The sequence below is a fragment of the Pipistrellus kuhlii genome, unplaced genomic scaffold (genome assembly GCF_014108245.1).
Source record: "Pipistrellus kuhlii isolate mPipKuh1 unplaced genomic scaffold, mPipKuh1.p scaffold_m20_p_17, whole genome shotgun sequence".
In the NCBI taxonomy this organism is placed as follows: Eukaryota; Metazoa; Chordata; class Mammalia; order Chiroptera; family Vespertilionidae; genus Pipistrellus; species Pipistrellus kuhlii.
In genome coordinates, this window is record NW_023425482.1 from 14,023,478 (window position 1) to 14,041,109 (window position 17,632).

A 17,632-nucleotide genomic window follows, 5' to 3' on the forward strand; every position below is an offset into this window, starting at 1 on the left:
ACGTGGAATATTTCTCCCCCCGCCCCCTCCAGCTGACATTTTGGAATTATTCCCAAACCTACTGATAACGTAGACCACATGTGTCAAACACAAGGCCCGCGGGCCAAATCCGTCCTGCCAGGCCTTGCAATGTGGCCCGCACCGCGCTGTCATCACTGCACTCCGCTGCGTTTCCATCACAATGACAGTTTATGACTGTTCAGTAAACCATTCGGCCCGCGATTTAGGCTGGATTTTAGATTTTGGCCCCTTCTCTGATTGAGTTCGACACCCCTAACGTAGACCATGGCTGCATCTTGGAGGATCATGAGGAGGTGCCTGCCAGGAGCAGGGGTTTCAGAACAGCAGTCTCCTGTTCATCCTGTTGATCTCAACAGGTCAGAGCAGCAATAGCAACACAAGAACAGGGCAATGTTTCTGTTCAGGGTCTTTACCGTCTATTATTATGTTCCCTTTCTGACCTTTTCTCCTTGCTGCCTACTTTTTTCCTCTATACCTCCTAGAAAGGCAGTTTTGCATAGTGTTTAGAAGCAAGAGAAAAGGAAAAAATACATCATTTTCAAAGTATTCTCACAACCAGCAGATGCAGTAGACTAGCATAACCTGAACCGTGGTCTGCAAACTGCGGCTCTCAAGCTACATGCAGCTCTTTGGCCCCTTGAGTGTGGCTCTTCCACAAAATACCACGGCCTGGGTGAGTCTGTTTTTAAAATGCGGCTCTCAAAAAAAATTTTCAATCATTGTACTGTTGATATTTGGCTCTGTTGACTAATGAGTTTGCCGACCGCTGACCTAGAAGTTGGTAAAAATGCAAATGCTCAGGTCTCATTGAGGCCTAGAGAATAAGAAACTTCAGCACAGGGCCTGGCAGTCTATGTTTGAACATGGGCTCTAAGTGAGTCTGATGCGTGCTCCAAGTGGGGGAGGGAGGGAGCTACTGAATTAGATGATCTTAAACTTTAAACACACACACACACACACACACACACACACACACACACACACCCCTCTCTCTCTCTCTGACCTTTGGCATTAGATAGACATGAGTCTGAAGCCTTTGAAATACAACTGGAGAACATGGCCAAGGAGTGACAGGACAAAATAATGTATGGCATTGAGACTCCTCTCAAAAGTCACACCCAGGCAACAGGAGATCTCGTAGTCTCTGTGGTTATTTCTCTTTCCCTTAAATTATGACTTAAGCCTAGGGAATTATAGATAAGGAGAAGTTAGTCGAACATACTGGGGGGGAAAAGAGGGAAGAATGAGCAAAAAAGTGCAAACTCTCATTTCTGCTTACTTTGAAAGGGAGCTTTCTCAGAGGACTCTCACGGTCGTCAAAGCATGTCGTTGGCTATAATTACATTTGACTTCTGTGCTTCACCACAAAAGAAATAACATGTTCGTGCGGCCCGCCTTACTCCGCTCTGGAATCCCTGTGTTTTTGTGTCTTGCTTTATTTTCCTGGTCTTCTTGGGCTGCCCCCTTCCCAGCACCCTGTGGCTTGGCATTGGCAGTGGAATCTGGGCCTCTGCTTCTGTCTGCCCTGGGTCACCTCGGTGGCTGCCACATAGGCGATGGGAGTGTGCTATGGCTTTCCCCTGGCTGTAAGGAGGAAAACAATTTAATTTTGAAAGCCTTTCTCACTATGGCTTTCCCGGTTTCAGTGGTCACATCCAATTCTTCCATTTTTTAAATTATTTTGTTTTTTAAGTCTTTAAAAATACATTTTTATTGATTTCAGAGAGGAAGGGAGAAAGAGGGAGAGCTAGAAACATCAGTGATGAGAGAAAATTATTGATCGGCTGCCTCCTGCAAGCCCTACACTGGGGACCGAGACCACAACCCGGGCATGTGCCCTGACCTGGAATCGAGCCTTGACCTCCTGGTTCATAGGTCGACACTCAACCACTGAGCCACGCCAGCCGGGCTGTTCTTCCACTTTGATGTAGACTGTTCTTTTCCCACATTAACTTGTCCCCCTCGGGCCCAGCCTCACACTATAATGCGGTTCACAGAGGGGACAAACCGGATTCACGGTGATGGGAGGTTGCCCTCTGCTTTCTCCTAATGTCAATGGCAGTTCCATTTCCATGGAAACATGTTGTGTCCTCTGAGCTGTGGGGAGGTTTGGAAGTGGTACGTGTGACACATGTCGGGCTGCTGGTGGCAGCGGTGTTTCCAAGCAGTGTCCTGAATAACTCTCCCGTCTCTCTGGGGAAGGGCGGGTAGGATTTATGGTCTGCCATACACACTCACTGCACACATCTCTGCTTCCCCTGTGTTGTCTTTTCTCAGGCCTGTGGGGAACTATTTTATGGAATATTTCTAAGGATGTCCAAGCTCTCTGTTCTAACGGTGAAATCCACATCCACTGGAATCCTTGGGGGAATTAGGTGCCTGGTTAATTGAAGTTTCAGGGCTACGACAAGTGACCACAAGAGCGATTTTGTGTGCAACCAGGGGGTTAATATTTCCCCCAAAAGGAGTGTTTTCACACTTCTACCTTAGTCAATAGACTGTAGCAAAGAGAATGAAGTCACTTTGGCGTTTTGTGAACTTGACACTCCATTAGCGACATCATCTCGAAGAGAAGAGCAGCTTCAGCTGTATGGGCTGGAAGAAGTCTGGTTCGGTCCCCTTGCTTTATCATCAGGCAGCGGAGGCCTGGAGAAGTGGAGAGTTTTCTAACGGCCATTGGTAGAAAATCCCGCCCAGAGCAGTGGTCAGGGGCCTGCAGTGATCAGGCCATTTGGGGTCCTGCCTTTGCCACTTACCAGCCGTGTGACATCATGGCTTTGGGCGTATCGGTAGCTTTCTCAGTTTCCTCATCCAAATGAGTTTTTCTAAGGACCTGATTTAGTGTCTTCCACTAAAATGTATTAAGATTAGTTTCCTATGGCTGTCACAATAAATTCCCATCATCATAGTGAGTTAAAACAATATACATTCATTTCCTTATAGATCTGGAGGCAGGCATCTGACGTGAGTCTCACTGGGCTAAGATCTCACTGGTGTTGTCAGGGTTGTCTGTGTTCCTTCTGGAAGCTCTAGAGCACATGTGTCAAACACAAGGCCCGCGGGCCAAATCCGTCCCGCCAGGCCTTGCAATGTGGCTCGCACCGCGCTGTCATCACTGCACTCCGCTGCGTTTCCATCACAATGACAGTTTATGACTGTTCAGTAAACCATTTGGCCCGCGATTTAGGCTGGATTTTAGATTTTGGCCCCTTCTCTGATTGAGTTCGACACCCCTACTCTAGAGGAAAGCCATGTTCTTGCCTTCTCTAACTTCTAGAGGCTGCCTACATTCCTTGGCTCATGGCCCCTTCCTTTATCATCAGAGCCAGCAGCGTCACCAAGTTTGCCTCCCGCTCTTCTCTCCCTGGTTCTCTTCTGTCTTCCTCTTCCCCATTGTATGGGCCCTTGTGATTACCTCATGCACTTTTAGAAAATTTAGGATAGTCTCCCCATCTCAAGGTCAATGGATGAGCCACCTCAATTCTCTGTAACGTTCATGCTTCTGTGCTATATAACCTCACACACTCAGTTTCCAGGGATTAGTTAAAACAATATACATTCATTTCCTTATAGATCTGGAGGCAGGCATCTGACGTGAGTCTCACTGGGCTAAGATCTCACTGGTGTTGTCAGGGTTGTCTGTGTTCCTTCTGGAAGCTCTAGAGCACATGTGTCAAACACAAGGCCCGCGGGCCAAATCCGTCCCGCCAGGCCTGTCAGGATGTGGTCACTGTCAGGGAGCTTTAGTCTACCTGCTACAGTATAGCATGGGAGTTTATTTTATAGTTATTCTGATGAGAATTAAATTGTCTAAATGCTTGAAAATTACTATAAAGAAGGTAATGACAGTGATCATTTACACCATGTATCCTTGAGAAGAACCTTATAGGGGCACATGCTAACATGATCACTCTTTGGCAGAAGAAGAAATTCCACTCACAAGCCTTCCAGAACATGTCCACAGGGCATGCAACCTGGAGTTTCCAGACAAGGATTGGAATCAGGCTTTGGTCCAGTCTTGGCCTCTTCTGCTTCACTGGTTGTTCGATTGTTGTTTGGTTTCTGTTGTTATTAGCAACCAGACCTCTCAGCTTTAAGCCAAATGGTCTCTAAATTAACTACTGTTCGCTTCCAGTCATTCCTAAACATACCTGAATGATGGGGGTAGTGTAGGGAATTTGTTGGTTAGAACATACTACTGGTTACCTCGCTACCACCAACTTTTCTGGCCTTCACTTTCTGGATAAAGTGTCATTGCAGCCACCTCTGAATATAAATGTGTACGAAAACTTCAGATTTTTATTTATTTATACTTTTGTTTTTATTGTATCATCACCTTACCAGTTTCTTCTTTCCTTTCAGGACATTTGCAAGTCACTTTGGTGCCATCGCGTGGGCCACAGGTGTGAGACGAAGTTTATGCCTGCAGCAGAAGGGACCATTTGTGGCTCGAGTATGGTAAACTACATCCCTGTTAGTTTTTAGTTCTAGAAACTTGACGGAGCATAGAACCCACTCTTCGTGCTGCAACCCCAGATTGGAATGCCTCCCTGTGTATATGCTCCCAACTTCCCATTAAATGAACCAGCATATCTAGCAGCTATCATAAAACTCAATGCAAACATAACCCAGTTGGCTCAATTGTTTACGATTTTTGTGTGTGTGTGTGTGTGTGTGTGTGCTTTTGCCTTTATTTTTTACTTTCAGCTGGAGGTCTGGGTCAAAATATTTCTTTTTCAATAAGCTGGTAGGTTTCATTGCATATCCTGTGATTTTAAACTTGATTCAGCATAAAAAGGCCTCAGGGAGCAGATAGCCCTCTGAGTAGCAAAGAGAAGATGGCCCCTTCACATAAGGCCTCTATTAAGCACTTCACAGGAAGTAAGCCCCATAGAGTCCCATCTCATAGAGTGACTCCTGTGGAAGGGTGAGCTGTGCCTCCATCTGTATTGTACCAGAACGTCCTTTTTGCTTGCCAGTGTCTTCAGCCCTAAGCACCACTTTCATTGGGGAAGATTATGGGAGATTTTTGTGTTTTGAGTGAAGAACTCGCACATATTGGTTTCTGTTTCTCTTCCCCTGTCCCACTAGAATCTGGAAGGAGGGGTACACTTGAAGTTCAGTAAATGCTCCAGATTTGGGGCGTTTCTTTGAAAGGCCGAGATAAGGGAGCGATGACTGATGAAAGAGGATATGAGGTTACAGGATTTTTATCTCTGCTTTTGGCTCTCTCGAGACAGCACAAGCCTGCATATAGAAGAATTGGTCCTTGAAAGTGAATTCAGTGCCACAATAATTTCCTGACTACTAGCTATCAGAGACAGAAAGCTCTGGGGATATACCGATGAGTAAAACAGTTTTATCTCTTCAAAAACTCAGTTTAGTGGGGAGACCTGTGCAGAACCCAACAACTCTAGCTTTCTTTATAAGCACCTTTCTTTAAGCACAGAATTGCTACTGAGGCCCATGTGAATGGGAGATGAAGCTTGCTCGTCATCGGTGTGCACTGAGAATAAATGGCAATGAGTGCGTGCACCAAGGTGAATACTGGGATTTGAATTTAAGTTCTTCAGTTGGAGAAGAGAGACTGTTAGTGACAGAGTAACAAGAAAGGCAAGGATAGACACACAAAAAGGCTTTCTGACACGTGTCAGAAAAGGCTTTCTGATACTAGTTAAGCCACTTTCCTAATGTCTTAAAAGACTGGAAATTTTAACTGTTTTGTACTTTAAAGAAAATGGACATTTAAGAAGGCATTACATGCAATCAGTAATCAGATGCACCTGTCTTACGCAATCTCCATAGAAATTCTCATGAAAGCATGTGCTACAGTGTTAGTTGGGATTTCACAAAACAATGAATTAATTGAATGATTGAAAATAGAGGTTCTGCTCAAGTTATTTGTATTGCTAAAGCATCAAAATTTAGAATTTCAACTTGAAGATTAATAGATACTTTTATTACTAAGAAAGCAACAGTGCTAAATGTAAGAGGGATGTACAAGAAAATACTGATATAATAAATGAGGAAAATAAGTGCACAATGGCATAGGTTAAGGTTTGCTACATAAATACACCTGGGATCTAGTTCCAGGGGACAAAAATGCCCCTGGATTAGGCTTCAGCTAATATAACATGAGACACATCAAGCCAGGAGTTAGAAAACAGATGTCCTAACACGTTCCCTACCCACTATTTTGAAAGACCACACCATAGGTATATATACTGGAGGAAAGCCCTCAATTGTAAGGCCACCATCTATAGAAAACATTCTTTAAAAAAAATTATATATATATATATATATATATATATATATATATATATATATATATATATAATTGATATATATTATTGATTTTTTACAGAGAGGAAGAGAGAGAGATAGAGAGTTAGAAACATCAATGAGAGAGAATCATCCATCAGCTGCCTCTTGCACACCCCCTACTGTGGATGTGCCCACAACCAAGATACATGCCCTTGAACAGAATCAAACCTGGGACCTTTCAGGCCTCAGGCTGACACTCTATCCACTGAGCCAAACCAGTTTCGGCAAGAAAGCATTCTTGTTTCATTCAGTATAATTCTTCCGCATTCATATCAATGGCTCTCTGATCTCCCTCCACTGGGGAGATGTAACTGGATATTTACTAGACTGTAAACTCCTTGAGGCCAGAGCCATAGCTTACTCATGTTTTATCTTAAGGGTCTTGCAGAGTAGCAGCTACTCCCTGTTTTGTTTATTCCTCTGTAACTGGAACCCAACTGAATCCTTTCCCATCTTTCTCCAGTCCCTCCCTCATCCTTCCGTGACAGCTTTACCATGATTGTTCAATAAATGGGTGAGGATATTCATTCTTTTATCTAGATCTGTGTGTAAGAAAAGAAAGGTTTGTGCTTGTTGTCGATCATTGAAGACATTTGCCCAAGCCAGGACCATTCAATTTGAAATGAGAAGCAGTGCTTGAAATGCATCTGTTTGGATAGATGCAGTTATATGTGTGTTTGTTTTACAGTCACGTGGTATCTGTAGAATTTTATATATACATACACATACATATACACACACAAACACACACACACACACACACACACACACACATATATATATATATGAATTGTGCATTCATGGGTATATATTCTTGTGTGTTCCTGACTTCTATACTAATTGAAGAAGCGGGAGGAGACTGTTAATACTACGATACTGGAGTAAAAGAAAGTTGAAATAATTGAAGGGTTGGAACAGAACTAGAAACCACATTTCCAAAATAGAAATCAGGTCAGCGTTCAGATACCTCGGTGGGCAATTTGCCTCTGAGGCGAGAAGTCTGTGTGTCCCGTTCAGGAGTTTTGGCTGCTAGGTTGAAATCTAGCCCCTGCTAGGTGTGTGATTGGACAGATGTGTGATTCTGGGCAAGTTAGTTAGTATCTCTTTGCTGGAGTTCTCTCAGCCAGAAATTAGTTATTAACCCCTAAGTACCTTGCGAGGATTACATTAGATACTGCGTGCAAAGTCCCCCTTCTTCCCCTGCCTGTACCTTTTGGGAAACATAGAAGCCCCTTAATAAATGGTAGCTGCTGCTGTTGGCTGTTGGTTGTTATTATGTCTCAGCCGCTGAGCTCTGTTCAGGAGGGCTCTGGGACTCTTAGGGAAGATTCAGACTGGTGCTTATGGCCGATAAAAATCCTCAAATGACCGATTGCTTCCTCCCTGACCCCAAAGTCCTCAACAGCATTTTAGGCTTTCGTGCAAACTCTGAAATGGCACTTAATCCAAGGGAAAGAAAAATTATAAACAGAAAATTAATCCATTCATGGCAAGAATTTGAAGACAGGAAGCAATATCTTGACCCTAGACAAAGTGCACTAGCAAGACAATAAACAGCCACCAAGCAAATGGATCATCGAGGCCACGTGAGGATTTGATTGTCAAACCACCCCATAATTCTGTAACCGAAACCCCACTGCTCGGCAGAACCTGGAGCAGGGGTCTGATTGCACAGGCTTCCAAAAAAGTGTGCGCTTCTGCTGAGTCATGGAGAACTTGCTCCTTGTAAAAGCACCCCAGGAAAGAAACCATCCCCAGAGACTAACGCAACCCCCAAGGACAGAGCGGACCCACAACGCCTGGGTTGCGTTACAGAGAAAACCAGACCCAAAGGTCGGGGCAGAAAACTGTTCTCGCCCTAGGGAACAGATCACTGACAAACGGAAGACCCAGAGCTAAGTCACAAAAGACCTTCAGAGTCCCAAGTCACCCAAGAGTCTTAAGTCGAGACCTATATACACACACAAAGGTGTTATCTGAAAGCACAGTGAACGCTATTCAGTTTTATAAGACAAGCGCTTTTTTTTTTTAAGACCGCTATCGGTGGAATAAACAGAAATGTTTGCATAGCTATATCTGCTTTTCTGATGAGATAGCCACCCAGATGGTGAATTCTGTTAATGTCTTCAAAACTGGCTCTCCGTGAGCGCATGCGCCAAGCCGTTCTCTGCCCAGTGATGTCCCCAAAAGTCTAGGGAGACTCTTGTCATCTTTCTGCTCTGACTCCCTTGGCTCTTGGGGGGTAGAGGGAGTGATCTGAGCTGAGCATTTCACCTCCATGGCTCACAAAGCTCCTGGGTGATAGATGGCCCTTCTCTCTAGAAGTCAGCTTTTCAATTTGTGTGTTTGTTTTTTATGTATTTTTATTGATTTCAGAGAGGAAGGGAGAGGGAGAGATAGAAACATCAGTGATGAGAATCGTTGATCAGCTGCCTCCTGCACCCACACAGACACACACACACACACACACACACACACACAACACCACCACCACTAGGGATGAAGCCCGCAATCCGGGCATGTGCCCCAACGGGGAATTGAACCTTCACCTCTTGGTTCATAGGTTGGCACCCAACCACTGAGCCACACCGGCTAGGCAATGTCAGCTTTTCAAAACCTACATGGGAAATGTGCACTAAGCTGCTGTCCTTCGCCCACAGACTCGTGCTTCCTGTCCACGTGCGGGTGTGAGCATCTCCTCGCCTTCCCCAGGTGGCTCTGACTGGAGGCATGTCCCATGTTCTTTCCACAGTGGTGTCGCCAAGGCCAGTGCGTGAAGCTCGGGGAGCACGGTCCCCGGCCCGTCCACGGCCAGTGGTCCTCCTGGTCCAAGTGGTCAGACTGCTCCCGGACGTGTGGCGGAGGAGTCAAGTACCAGGAGAGACACTGCAACAACCCCAAGTAAGGCTCACAGCAGTGGGGATGTGTAAGGCATTAGGCTTCACCGGTAACGTATTGGCTCTGTTTGCTTTATAGGCAGTTTTCTTCGCTCCAGCTCTCAGCAGTCATTGAGGGTCTTACAGCTGATGGAAAGGTTGTGTGCAGGGGTAGAGGGAAAGGGGAAGGAAGGCATGGTGGGCGGAAACCAAAAAACATCAAGGAGTGATTCCATGCGTGAATAGTCTGATCAGGGGCTCCAATGATGGTAGTAACAATCCGAGGAGCTACTTACTTTCTGAGTCTAAATCAGGGTCACACAGTCACACACCCAAATGCCTGTGCCATTGGGGACCAGAGAGGCTTGGCGGGGGGTTGTGTATGTGGAGGGGTTGGGGGTGGGGGTGCGTGTCTCTCATAGTGATGGATTGGAGAAAGTACGCTGATTTTTGCCTCGCAGGAATGTTCATCAACACGTGTTGACAGATCTGTCTGACTTTTCAAGAGAAACCAGAAATCTAAAAAAAATGTGTGTGAAATTTCCCAATTTCTAAAATATTGATGACGAATTCAATTTTCTTTAAAATAAAACAAAACAAAACAATAAAAAAACCCACACACATGATGAGGACTAATCAAAATGGATTAAAATTGGCCCGTGATCATTTGTGAGTACCCTCTGGGCTGGTACTGGGATTCTGAACTAGTTTGTGCTGTGTGGATAAGGGGGTTTAATGCTACTTTTACTCTTATTCCCACAGAAACATGTATGTTGCCTGATTGACATGGTTCTGTAGAAAGAGCCCAGGTTCAGGAGACAGAATGATATGACCCCAAATGTCTGGCCTTTCATTTATTCGAGGCATGGCTTTGGGAAGGTCACATGAGCTGTGAGCTTGGGCCTATATGTATAGAATGGAGATGATAATACCTCTAAAGGTTTGGGGAGGATTAAAAATTGCATCTGCACAATCTCTGACACATCAAGGAGCATCTAATGCAGTGGTTCTCAATCTTTCTAATGCAGTGACCCTTTAATACAGTTCCTCACGTTCTGGTGACTCCCAACCATAAAATTATTTTGGTTGCTACTTCATAACTGTAATTTTGCTACTGTCATGAATCGTAATGTAAATACCTGTGTTTTCTGATGGTCTTAGGCGACCCTTCTAGCGGTTTTCAACCTGTTTCGACCCACACGTTGAGAACCGCTGCTGTAGAGCCTAAGACCATCATATTTGTAAAGTGCTCTTTAAAAGTGCCTGGCAGATTGTAAATATTGCAGGAATGCTTGGTAGGTTGAGGACTTAAAATAGATAATGAAACGAAAGCCCAAGTAATTTTTTAAAGAGATGAGTGATACTTTATGTAAGTGAGCAGGCTGAGCTGGATCAAAAGGTCATTTTGTTCCAAAATATCAGGGAGGGTAGGCTTGCTAGGCACTATCTCAGGCTAACATAGGATTTCTCAACATCGGCACTATTGACAGTTTATTTTAATTTTTTCAACTTTCTGGTTTTAGAGAGAGAATGAGAAGGAGACAGATGGAGATCACGTTGTAGTTCTGTGTATTTAGACATTCATGGGTTGATTCTTGCATATGCCCTGACCAGGGATCAAACCCACAACCTTGACGCATCAAGACAACACTCTCACCAATGGAGCTACTCAGCCAGGGCCCTGTTGGCATTTTAAGCTGGATAGTTATTTCGCTGGGGGAGTTGGCCCTGTACGTGGACCACCCCTTCCCCCACTCCTCCCTACAGTCTCCAAGTTATGACAACCACAAATGTCTCCAGACCTTGCCAAATGTCCTGTAGGGGCAGAGTCATCCCCAGCTGAGACTGACTGCCCGAACCAGACCCAGTGACTGTGTGTGATGGTAGGGAGGTTTGTGATACATGCACAATTTATATCAGGTTATTAAAACCACTCGTCTACTTTGAACACAGCCTGTGTCTTGGATAGGATTGTTCAAATTCATCATATTTTCATTTTTTTGCAACATATTTCATGGATCTGGTTTTCATACTTCACTACATTTTACAATCTCAATTTTTCCCCCCAAGAAAGAAATAGATTGCCTAATTGAATAGCCCTGCTGGTAAAGTGCAGGAATGACGCCCCTGAGATTTAAAGGAAACCTCTCCCATATCTGTGGGATTGAGAGCTCTCTTTATAATAGGACATTGTTTGTGGAAATGCCCTATCATAATTTTAGAGATGTCTAAAAGGAGAATTAATCACTAAAGTAGTTCCACTTGGTGCAGTTTAAGTTGAAACAAGTCTAACCAGGGTACCGTTTGCTTTCATTAAGTTCGAAGTCACGAATGAAGCAAGCTAGTGGTCGGCCATCCTAAGGCCATGGAGTTAGATGTTCCCTGTTCCTATTTCCCTTGGTTGTCGTACAGCTGCTTTTCCCTCCCCACTGCGGGCTCCTTTCTTCCTTCAGTTCAAACATTCAGTCTGTTCCCATCCCGCAGCCTGACCATTTTTATTTTTTCATGAGGAGGCAATGCGAGCTTTTTATTTCACACCATGATGGTTTTCCCAGAACACATTTTTGTTTCATAAAAAGTGAGTTATTCCTGGCCAATTCTGGGATGCATTTCAGCTTCCCAAGAGTTGACAGGTTATCTGGTCCTGGAATGGCCAGTCCCGGGTACATGTGGCCCCTTTTTATTCCTCCGTGAGTCGCAAACTGTTGTGTAATCCAGTTATTTTATAAGTAGGGTGGCAAAGGGTCCCAATCACAGCACCAGTTCTTGCCCACGTCACCAAAGCTGGTCATGTCAGAGCAGGTCCAAGAGCCCACAGTCTTAACCCTTTGCCATTTTCCCTGGGTCCCTGGCTATTAAATGATTGCACGTACGGGAGCTTAGGAAAACTCCTATAAACTGTTTAAGAAAACTGTGAAAAGTAAACCCATTAAAGCATTCTAGAACTTTCCCCTAAAATGTGAGTTCTACTTGAGAAAGAATAATATGCCACTAGGTTCGTAGCTTCAGAATCATAATTAAATCCACCCTCTGGCTCTTTTCCCAACTGGTCATTTCCAGGCCCGGCTGATGATCGGAATCACCAAGTGTGCTTTAAAACACGGAGTTTGGCTCTTCCCCGCCATGTATTCTTAAGGAAAATGTCTGGGGAGGGCCCGGGTGTGTGTCTGTCTATTTAGCAGGCTCCCTCCATCATTCTAATATCAGCCAGCCAATCTGATAGCCATTCACAGGGAGAACCTGATACATGATGCAGAAGCAAATTATGGGTAAACTTTATAACAGCCTAATATAAACACAAAATCATGTGCCTAGACATTTGTTTTCTCATTTTTTTTAAATCTTTCTACATTTTTTTTTAAATCTTAAGTTATTATACCAAGGGATGCTACCGTTGAATTTTCTGTTAACTTATCCTAGCACTCATGTTCATAGCTGAGGAAAAATGTACCTGTATTGGAAGATTTGATGGAAAAGTCCCAATGCTTGCCAGTCATTACAAGTAGAAAGCATTTTCAAATAGTTACAATTTTTTGGTGCAAACTGGGCCCTAGGCTGTGTCCTAAATTCTGTCCAACTGTTGTCTCCGTTCACTGTCACACTTGCCCCCACTTTATGGATTAGAATAAAATCACCTAAAGATAAACTGGGAGGAGGCAGAGAATATGTCAATGTAGACCTGCAGCATTAGAAAATGCCAACTCTCCAGCCGCTGTGCTTTCTCTCTTCCTCTCCCATACACAGACCCTACTGCCTACAGTCAGCAAACTCATTAGTCAACAGAGCCAAATATCAACAGTACAAGGATTGAAATTTCTTTTGAGAGCCAAAAACCGACTTCTGCACACCTGGGCCACGAAGTTTCAATCGCACTGTACTTGTGCGCCCACCCATGGTATTTTGTGGAAGGGCCACACTCAAGGGCCAAAGAGCCGTATCTGGCTCTCGAGCCGCAGTTTGCTGACCACTGGGCCTAACACAGTGAAGCGCAGGCAGAGTGCAGTGGGCGGAGACTCCGGGAAAGCCAGGAGATACGAGTTTTAGCTCCGCTTTCTTGTCCTATGTCCTTTATTATTATTATTATTATTATTATTATTATTATTTTATTGATTTTATATAGAAAGGAAGGGTGAGAGATAGTCAGAAACATTGATGAGAGAGACACATCGATCAGCTGCCTCCTGCATACCCCCCACTGGGGATGTTCTTGATCGGAACTGAACCTGGGATCCTTTAGTTCACAGGCCAACGTTCTATCCACTGAGCCAAACTGGTTTGGGCTGTCATGTGACCTTTAGGCAAGTTTAAATGAGGAAATGGCTATATGAGCTTTGAGGTCTTCTTCCTGTTATGGTGTCAGCGTTGGAAAAGTAGCACATGTAGTCCTCTTTCACTTGATTGCATTTAAATCGTCTAAATGAAGGTTATTTGTAAAATCTCAGACAGAGAGTCCGACACTGAGAAAGCTTGGCACACGCTCTCTAAAGATGACCAGCAATAGGAAGACGGTCAGATGTGGCACTTTCAAGTTTTGCTCAATGCTTTTTAGGTAATGATTTAAGAAGTCCTCGGGGATTTGATCTAGCCCAATGACTGCTGGATGTTTAAGTAGTTACTCCAGAATGTTTTGAAACAGCAGAAAAATCTCATTCTGGCAGCGTGACACTTCCCGTTTCTGCTGAATCCATTTTAGCATGCAGTTATAGGAGGACTCGATAAAATATGCTGAGGCAAATCCAGGGTGTTTTATAGCATTCCTGTGCTTCCTAAAGAGACAAGGAATTTTAATCACATCAGTTTATTAACCTGGAGCCTTATTTCATGTTACATGTTTGCATTGAGCTTTGGTGTGAGACGACCCATTTTGGGGTTTTAGCCTTTGGAGAAAACGGCCACAAAAAAAAAAAAAAAAAAAAAATAGAGTGGCTGAAAAGAAGCAATTGCTCTGTGTCCAGACTAAGCTGGACAAGATGCTAGCGGTGATTTTCAGGGTGGTTTGTGCACTTTTTTTCTTTATTTTGCTTTCTGATGTTTTGTAGCCTGCCTACCAAGATCTCAAAGAGTTTGCCATTAGATCCTAATTATTTATGTTCTGATGGGATTCCCTCCTCCTGAAATCCATTTCCCATCGTGCTTGGCAGGAAACGAGGAGGCCACCTGCAAAGTTAAAAAGTGATTGTGCAGATGAAAACGAGGGAATGTTTCGCCTTGGAGCTTAGGAACAATTAGAATGAAACACACAAGAGTCAGACAGCAATCAAAATATCAGCCCAATGACTGACAACGCTGGGCTGGAGAGCATGGCAGATGGGGCTTTCTGCTCTGTCTCCCCCGGGGTCCTGAGTTTGTCCACAGCAGCAGGTACTGGACGGCCTGCAGGAAGATGCTGAGTATTTAGAAATGGGAGAGAAGCTGGCGAGCTGCTTGGGTTCACATTTGAAGAGCTTTGATACCAACATAGGGTGTGTGTGTGCGTGTGTGAGTATGTGCGTGTGTGTGTGTGTGTATGTGTGTATGTGTAGCACCCATAGACTTTAATAAGAACATTGAGGTGCGTTTATAGATTTCCTAACAAATAAGGTGATAGGATGAGTGTCAAAATATGCTTCCATCATTTTTTAAGGAAATTGCCAGAAAGTAAAAATTGGATCATAAATGGCAAATAAGTTTGATCTAACCTGCTAGTTCCGATTGATGAGCAGTGGTAGTGGCTACCTTGAGGGCTGTGTTTAAGGGGGATTTTAAGAACATGTCAGGCTCTGCCAAAAAAAAAAAAAAAAAAAAAAAAAAGTCTTTGATTGATTAGTTATGTCTGCCACGGATACAAGAAGGGATGTGACAAGTTGTATGCTACCTACTTCCGTTCTCATAATAGACTGTATATGCAGGGACAACACTCATCTGGATTGTTCCTCTGTGGAGTACTCTCTGTGACAAATAGTGAGCCCTTTGACTGCCAGCATTCAAGTTCTTTACTCTTATTTTTAGGCCTCAGTATGGTGGCAAGTTCTGTCCGGGCTCTGGCCGCATTTATCAGCTGTGCAACATTAACCCTTGCCATGAGAATAGCTTGGATTTCCGAGCCCAGCAGTGCGCAGAATATAACAGCAAACCTTTTCGGGGATGGTTCTACCAGTGGAAACCCTATACGAAAGTGGAAGGTAATCTGGTCTGTATGACCCTCAAATAAATATGTCTTCTACCTGGATGGTAATGTGAATGAACAGCTCAGAAGAAATTGGCTGCCTGTATGAACGAGTTTCAATTTTTATCTTTTGTTCCCCAGACCCATCCTGGCTCATGTGTTTTATTCAGTTCCATAGGTTTTGTTTATTTTTCTACACTTCTTTATTTCACAAGACACCCCTTGTCTCCCACATCTGTAAGCCAAAGCATTCATGTGTTTGGAATGCATTTATATTTCCAAACTTACCTTTGACATTTCAGCAATTAAATCTCCCAGGGATGTTAATTGAAATTGGTATGAATTATCCAGACTAAAAACTCGTGAAACCATATATGCCCCATGGAGACACCATACTCAGTAACTGACATGTTCGATGATTACAAGCATGGGAAGGCATATTTGCAGAGTATGTACACACACACACACACACACACACGAATAAAAAAAAAATCTCCAAACTAAGTTCTTAATACTTATTATAACTTAAAGTAATGGCATGCATTGTACTTCTAAATTAATTTGTTTTTTATTTGGCTAAGCATCAAAACATTTATTTTAGTTCTAATATGCAAATTTAATGTGCTTTCCATTACCTGTACAGAATTAGCTGTCACTGTTCTAGTTATTTCTTTTTCATTATTTCCATTCACTTGACTTATTAGAACTCCCCCATGCTCCTTTAATGATGCTTACTGCCTGGCAGACACCCTGCCCAAAGCCAAGGAAACTACATTGAATAAAACAGAGACCCCAGCCTTGGGATCTCAAAACCCAGTGGAGGGAGACAGAAAAGTAAAGGCCTTCTTGTCCTTTTCTCCTTTTAAATGTAAACCATCCTTTGTTGTTGTTGTTGTTGTTGTTGTTATTGTTAATCCTTACCTGAGGATATTTTCCCATTGCTTTTTAGAGAAATGGAAGAGAGGGGGAGAGAGAGAGAAACATTGATTTGAGAGAGACACATTGATTGGTTGTCTCCAGCATATGCCCCAACCAGGGCCAGGGATCGACCCTGCCCTTGACCAGAATCAAACCAGGACCATTCAGTCCTTGGCCCAACACTCTATCCACTGAGCCAAACCGGTAAGGGCAATGTAGGCATCCTTGTCTTATAGTAGTGAGCTTTTTTCCTTCTTCTGTATTTCTAATGGACTAATTTATAAGTTGCTCAGGAACATGTGCTGAAAAATTTAACTTTTTAGATTGTGTCGATTTCAGCTCCTGAATCTCAAATACAAAAGTTAGTAGGCATTAAATAAATCTGCTATTAAAAAAACACAAAAAACAAAAAAACTGGCCCTAACCAGTTTGGCTCAGTGGAAAGAGTGTTGGCCTTTGGACTGAATGGTCCCACGTTCAATTTCAATCAAGGGTACGTGCCTGGGTTGCGGTCTTGATCTCCAGTAGAGGGTGTGCAGGAGAAAGCCAATCAATGATTCTTTTTCATCATTGATGTTTCTATCTCTCTTTCCTTCTCCATTCCTCTCTGAAATCAATAAAAATATATATTTTTTAAAAAGCTAGGTGGGAGAAAAAAATTAATCCATCCACACTTCTGCATATTTGGAACATAATAATTGAACTTCTTTCTCATTTTTGGCTTTGTCCTTTATTGAGAGATTTTTATGAAGCACAACTGTTTGCAAATTGTTTACACATTTGTTGTAAGATGTTGTCAGGGATATCACACAGTGCTGCCTACGTCAGGCCTCCTGAGAAATGTCATCTGCAGATCCTGGACTAGAACAACTCTTTCTATTTGAGAAATTAGCATTAACAACTTCTTTCTGATAACAAGAGGTCTATAAGTATAATGCTTTCATTTTTTGCCTGTGATATCCAAAATCTCAGTAACTTAATGGTCAATAAAATTTACTTTTTAAGTTCAGTTTACCGTATTTGCTTCTTCTTCCTTTTCATGATATGATACTTCTCTGTATATTTTATGAACATACTAGAGGCCCGGTGCATAAATTTGTGCATAGGTAGGGTCTGTTAGGCCCTCCCTGATCTGACCCCATGGGCAATTGGCAGGCTGGCCCCACCCCCAATTGAGAAATTGGGGGCAGGTTGGAGGGGATTGGCGCTCCAGCCCCCTGGTCGAACTCCAGTTCGAGAGGACAATTTTCATATTAGCCTTTTATTATATAGGATGTCTTTTTACAGAAATGCCTAATTTTTTTTTCTCTCTTAGTTGATTGAATAAATATCTTAAGTCATGTCCTAA

At 43.3% G+C, this 17,632-nt stretch overlaps 1 protein-coding gene across 2 annotated transcripts in view; it reads left to right on the forward strand.

Annotated features, from left to right (window-relative positions):
• Positions 1–17,632, forward strand: part of ADAMTS18 (ADAM metallopeptidase with thrombospondin type 1 motif 18) — a 128,935-nt gene that overhangs the window by 77,745 nt on the left and 33,558 nt on the right. For both annotated transcript variants that reach the window (XM_036440983.2, XM_036440981.2), the window contains 3 exons: positions 4,384–4,479; positions 9,098–9,246; positions 15,210–15,382. In XM_036440983.2, coding sequence (XP_036296876.1) covers positions 4,384–4,479; positions 9,098–9,246; positions 15,210–15,382 — 418 coding nt within the window. The remainder of the gene's footprint in view (positions 1–4,383; positions 4,480–9,097; positions 9,247–15,209; positions 15,383–17,632) is intronic.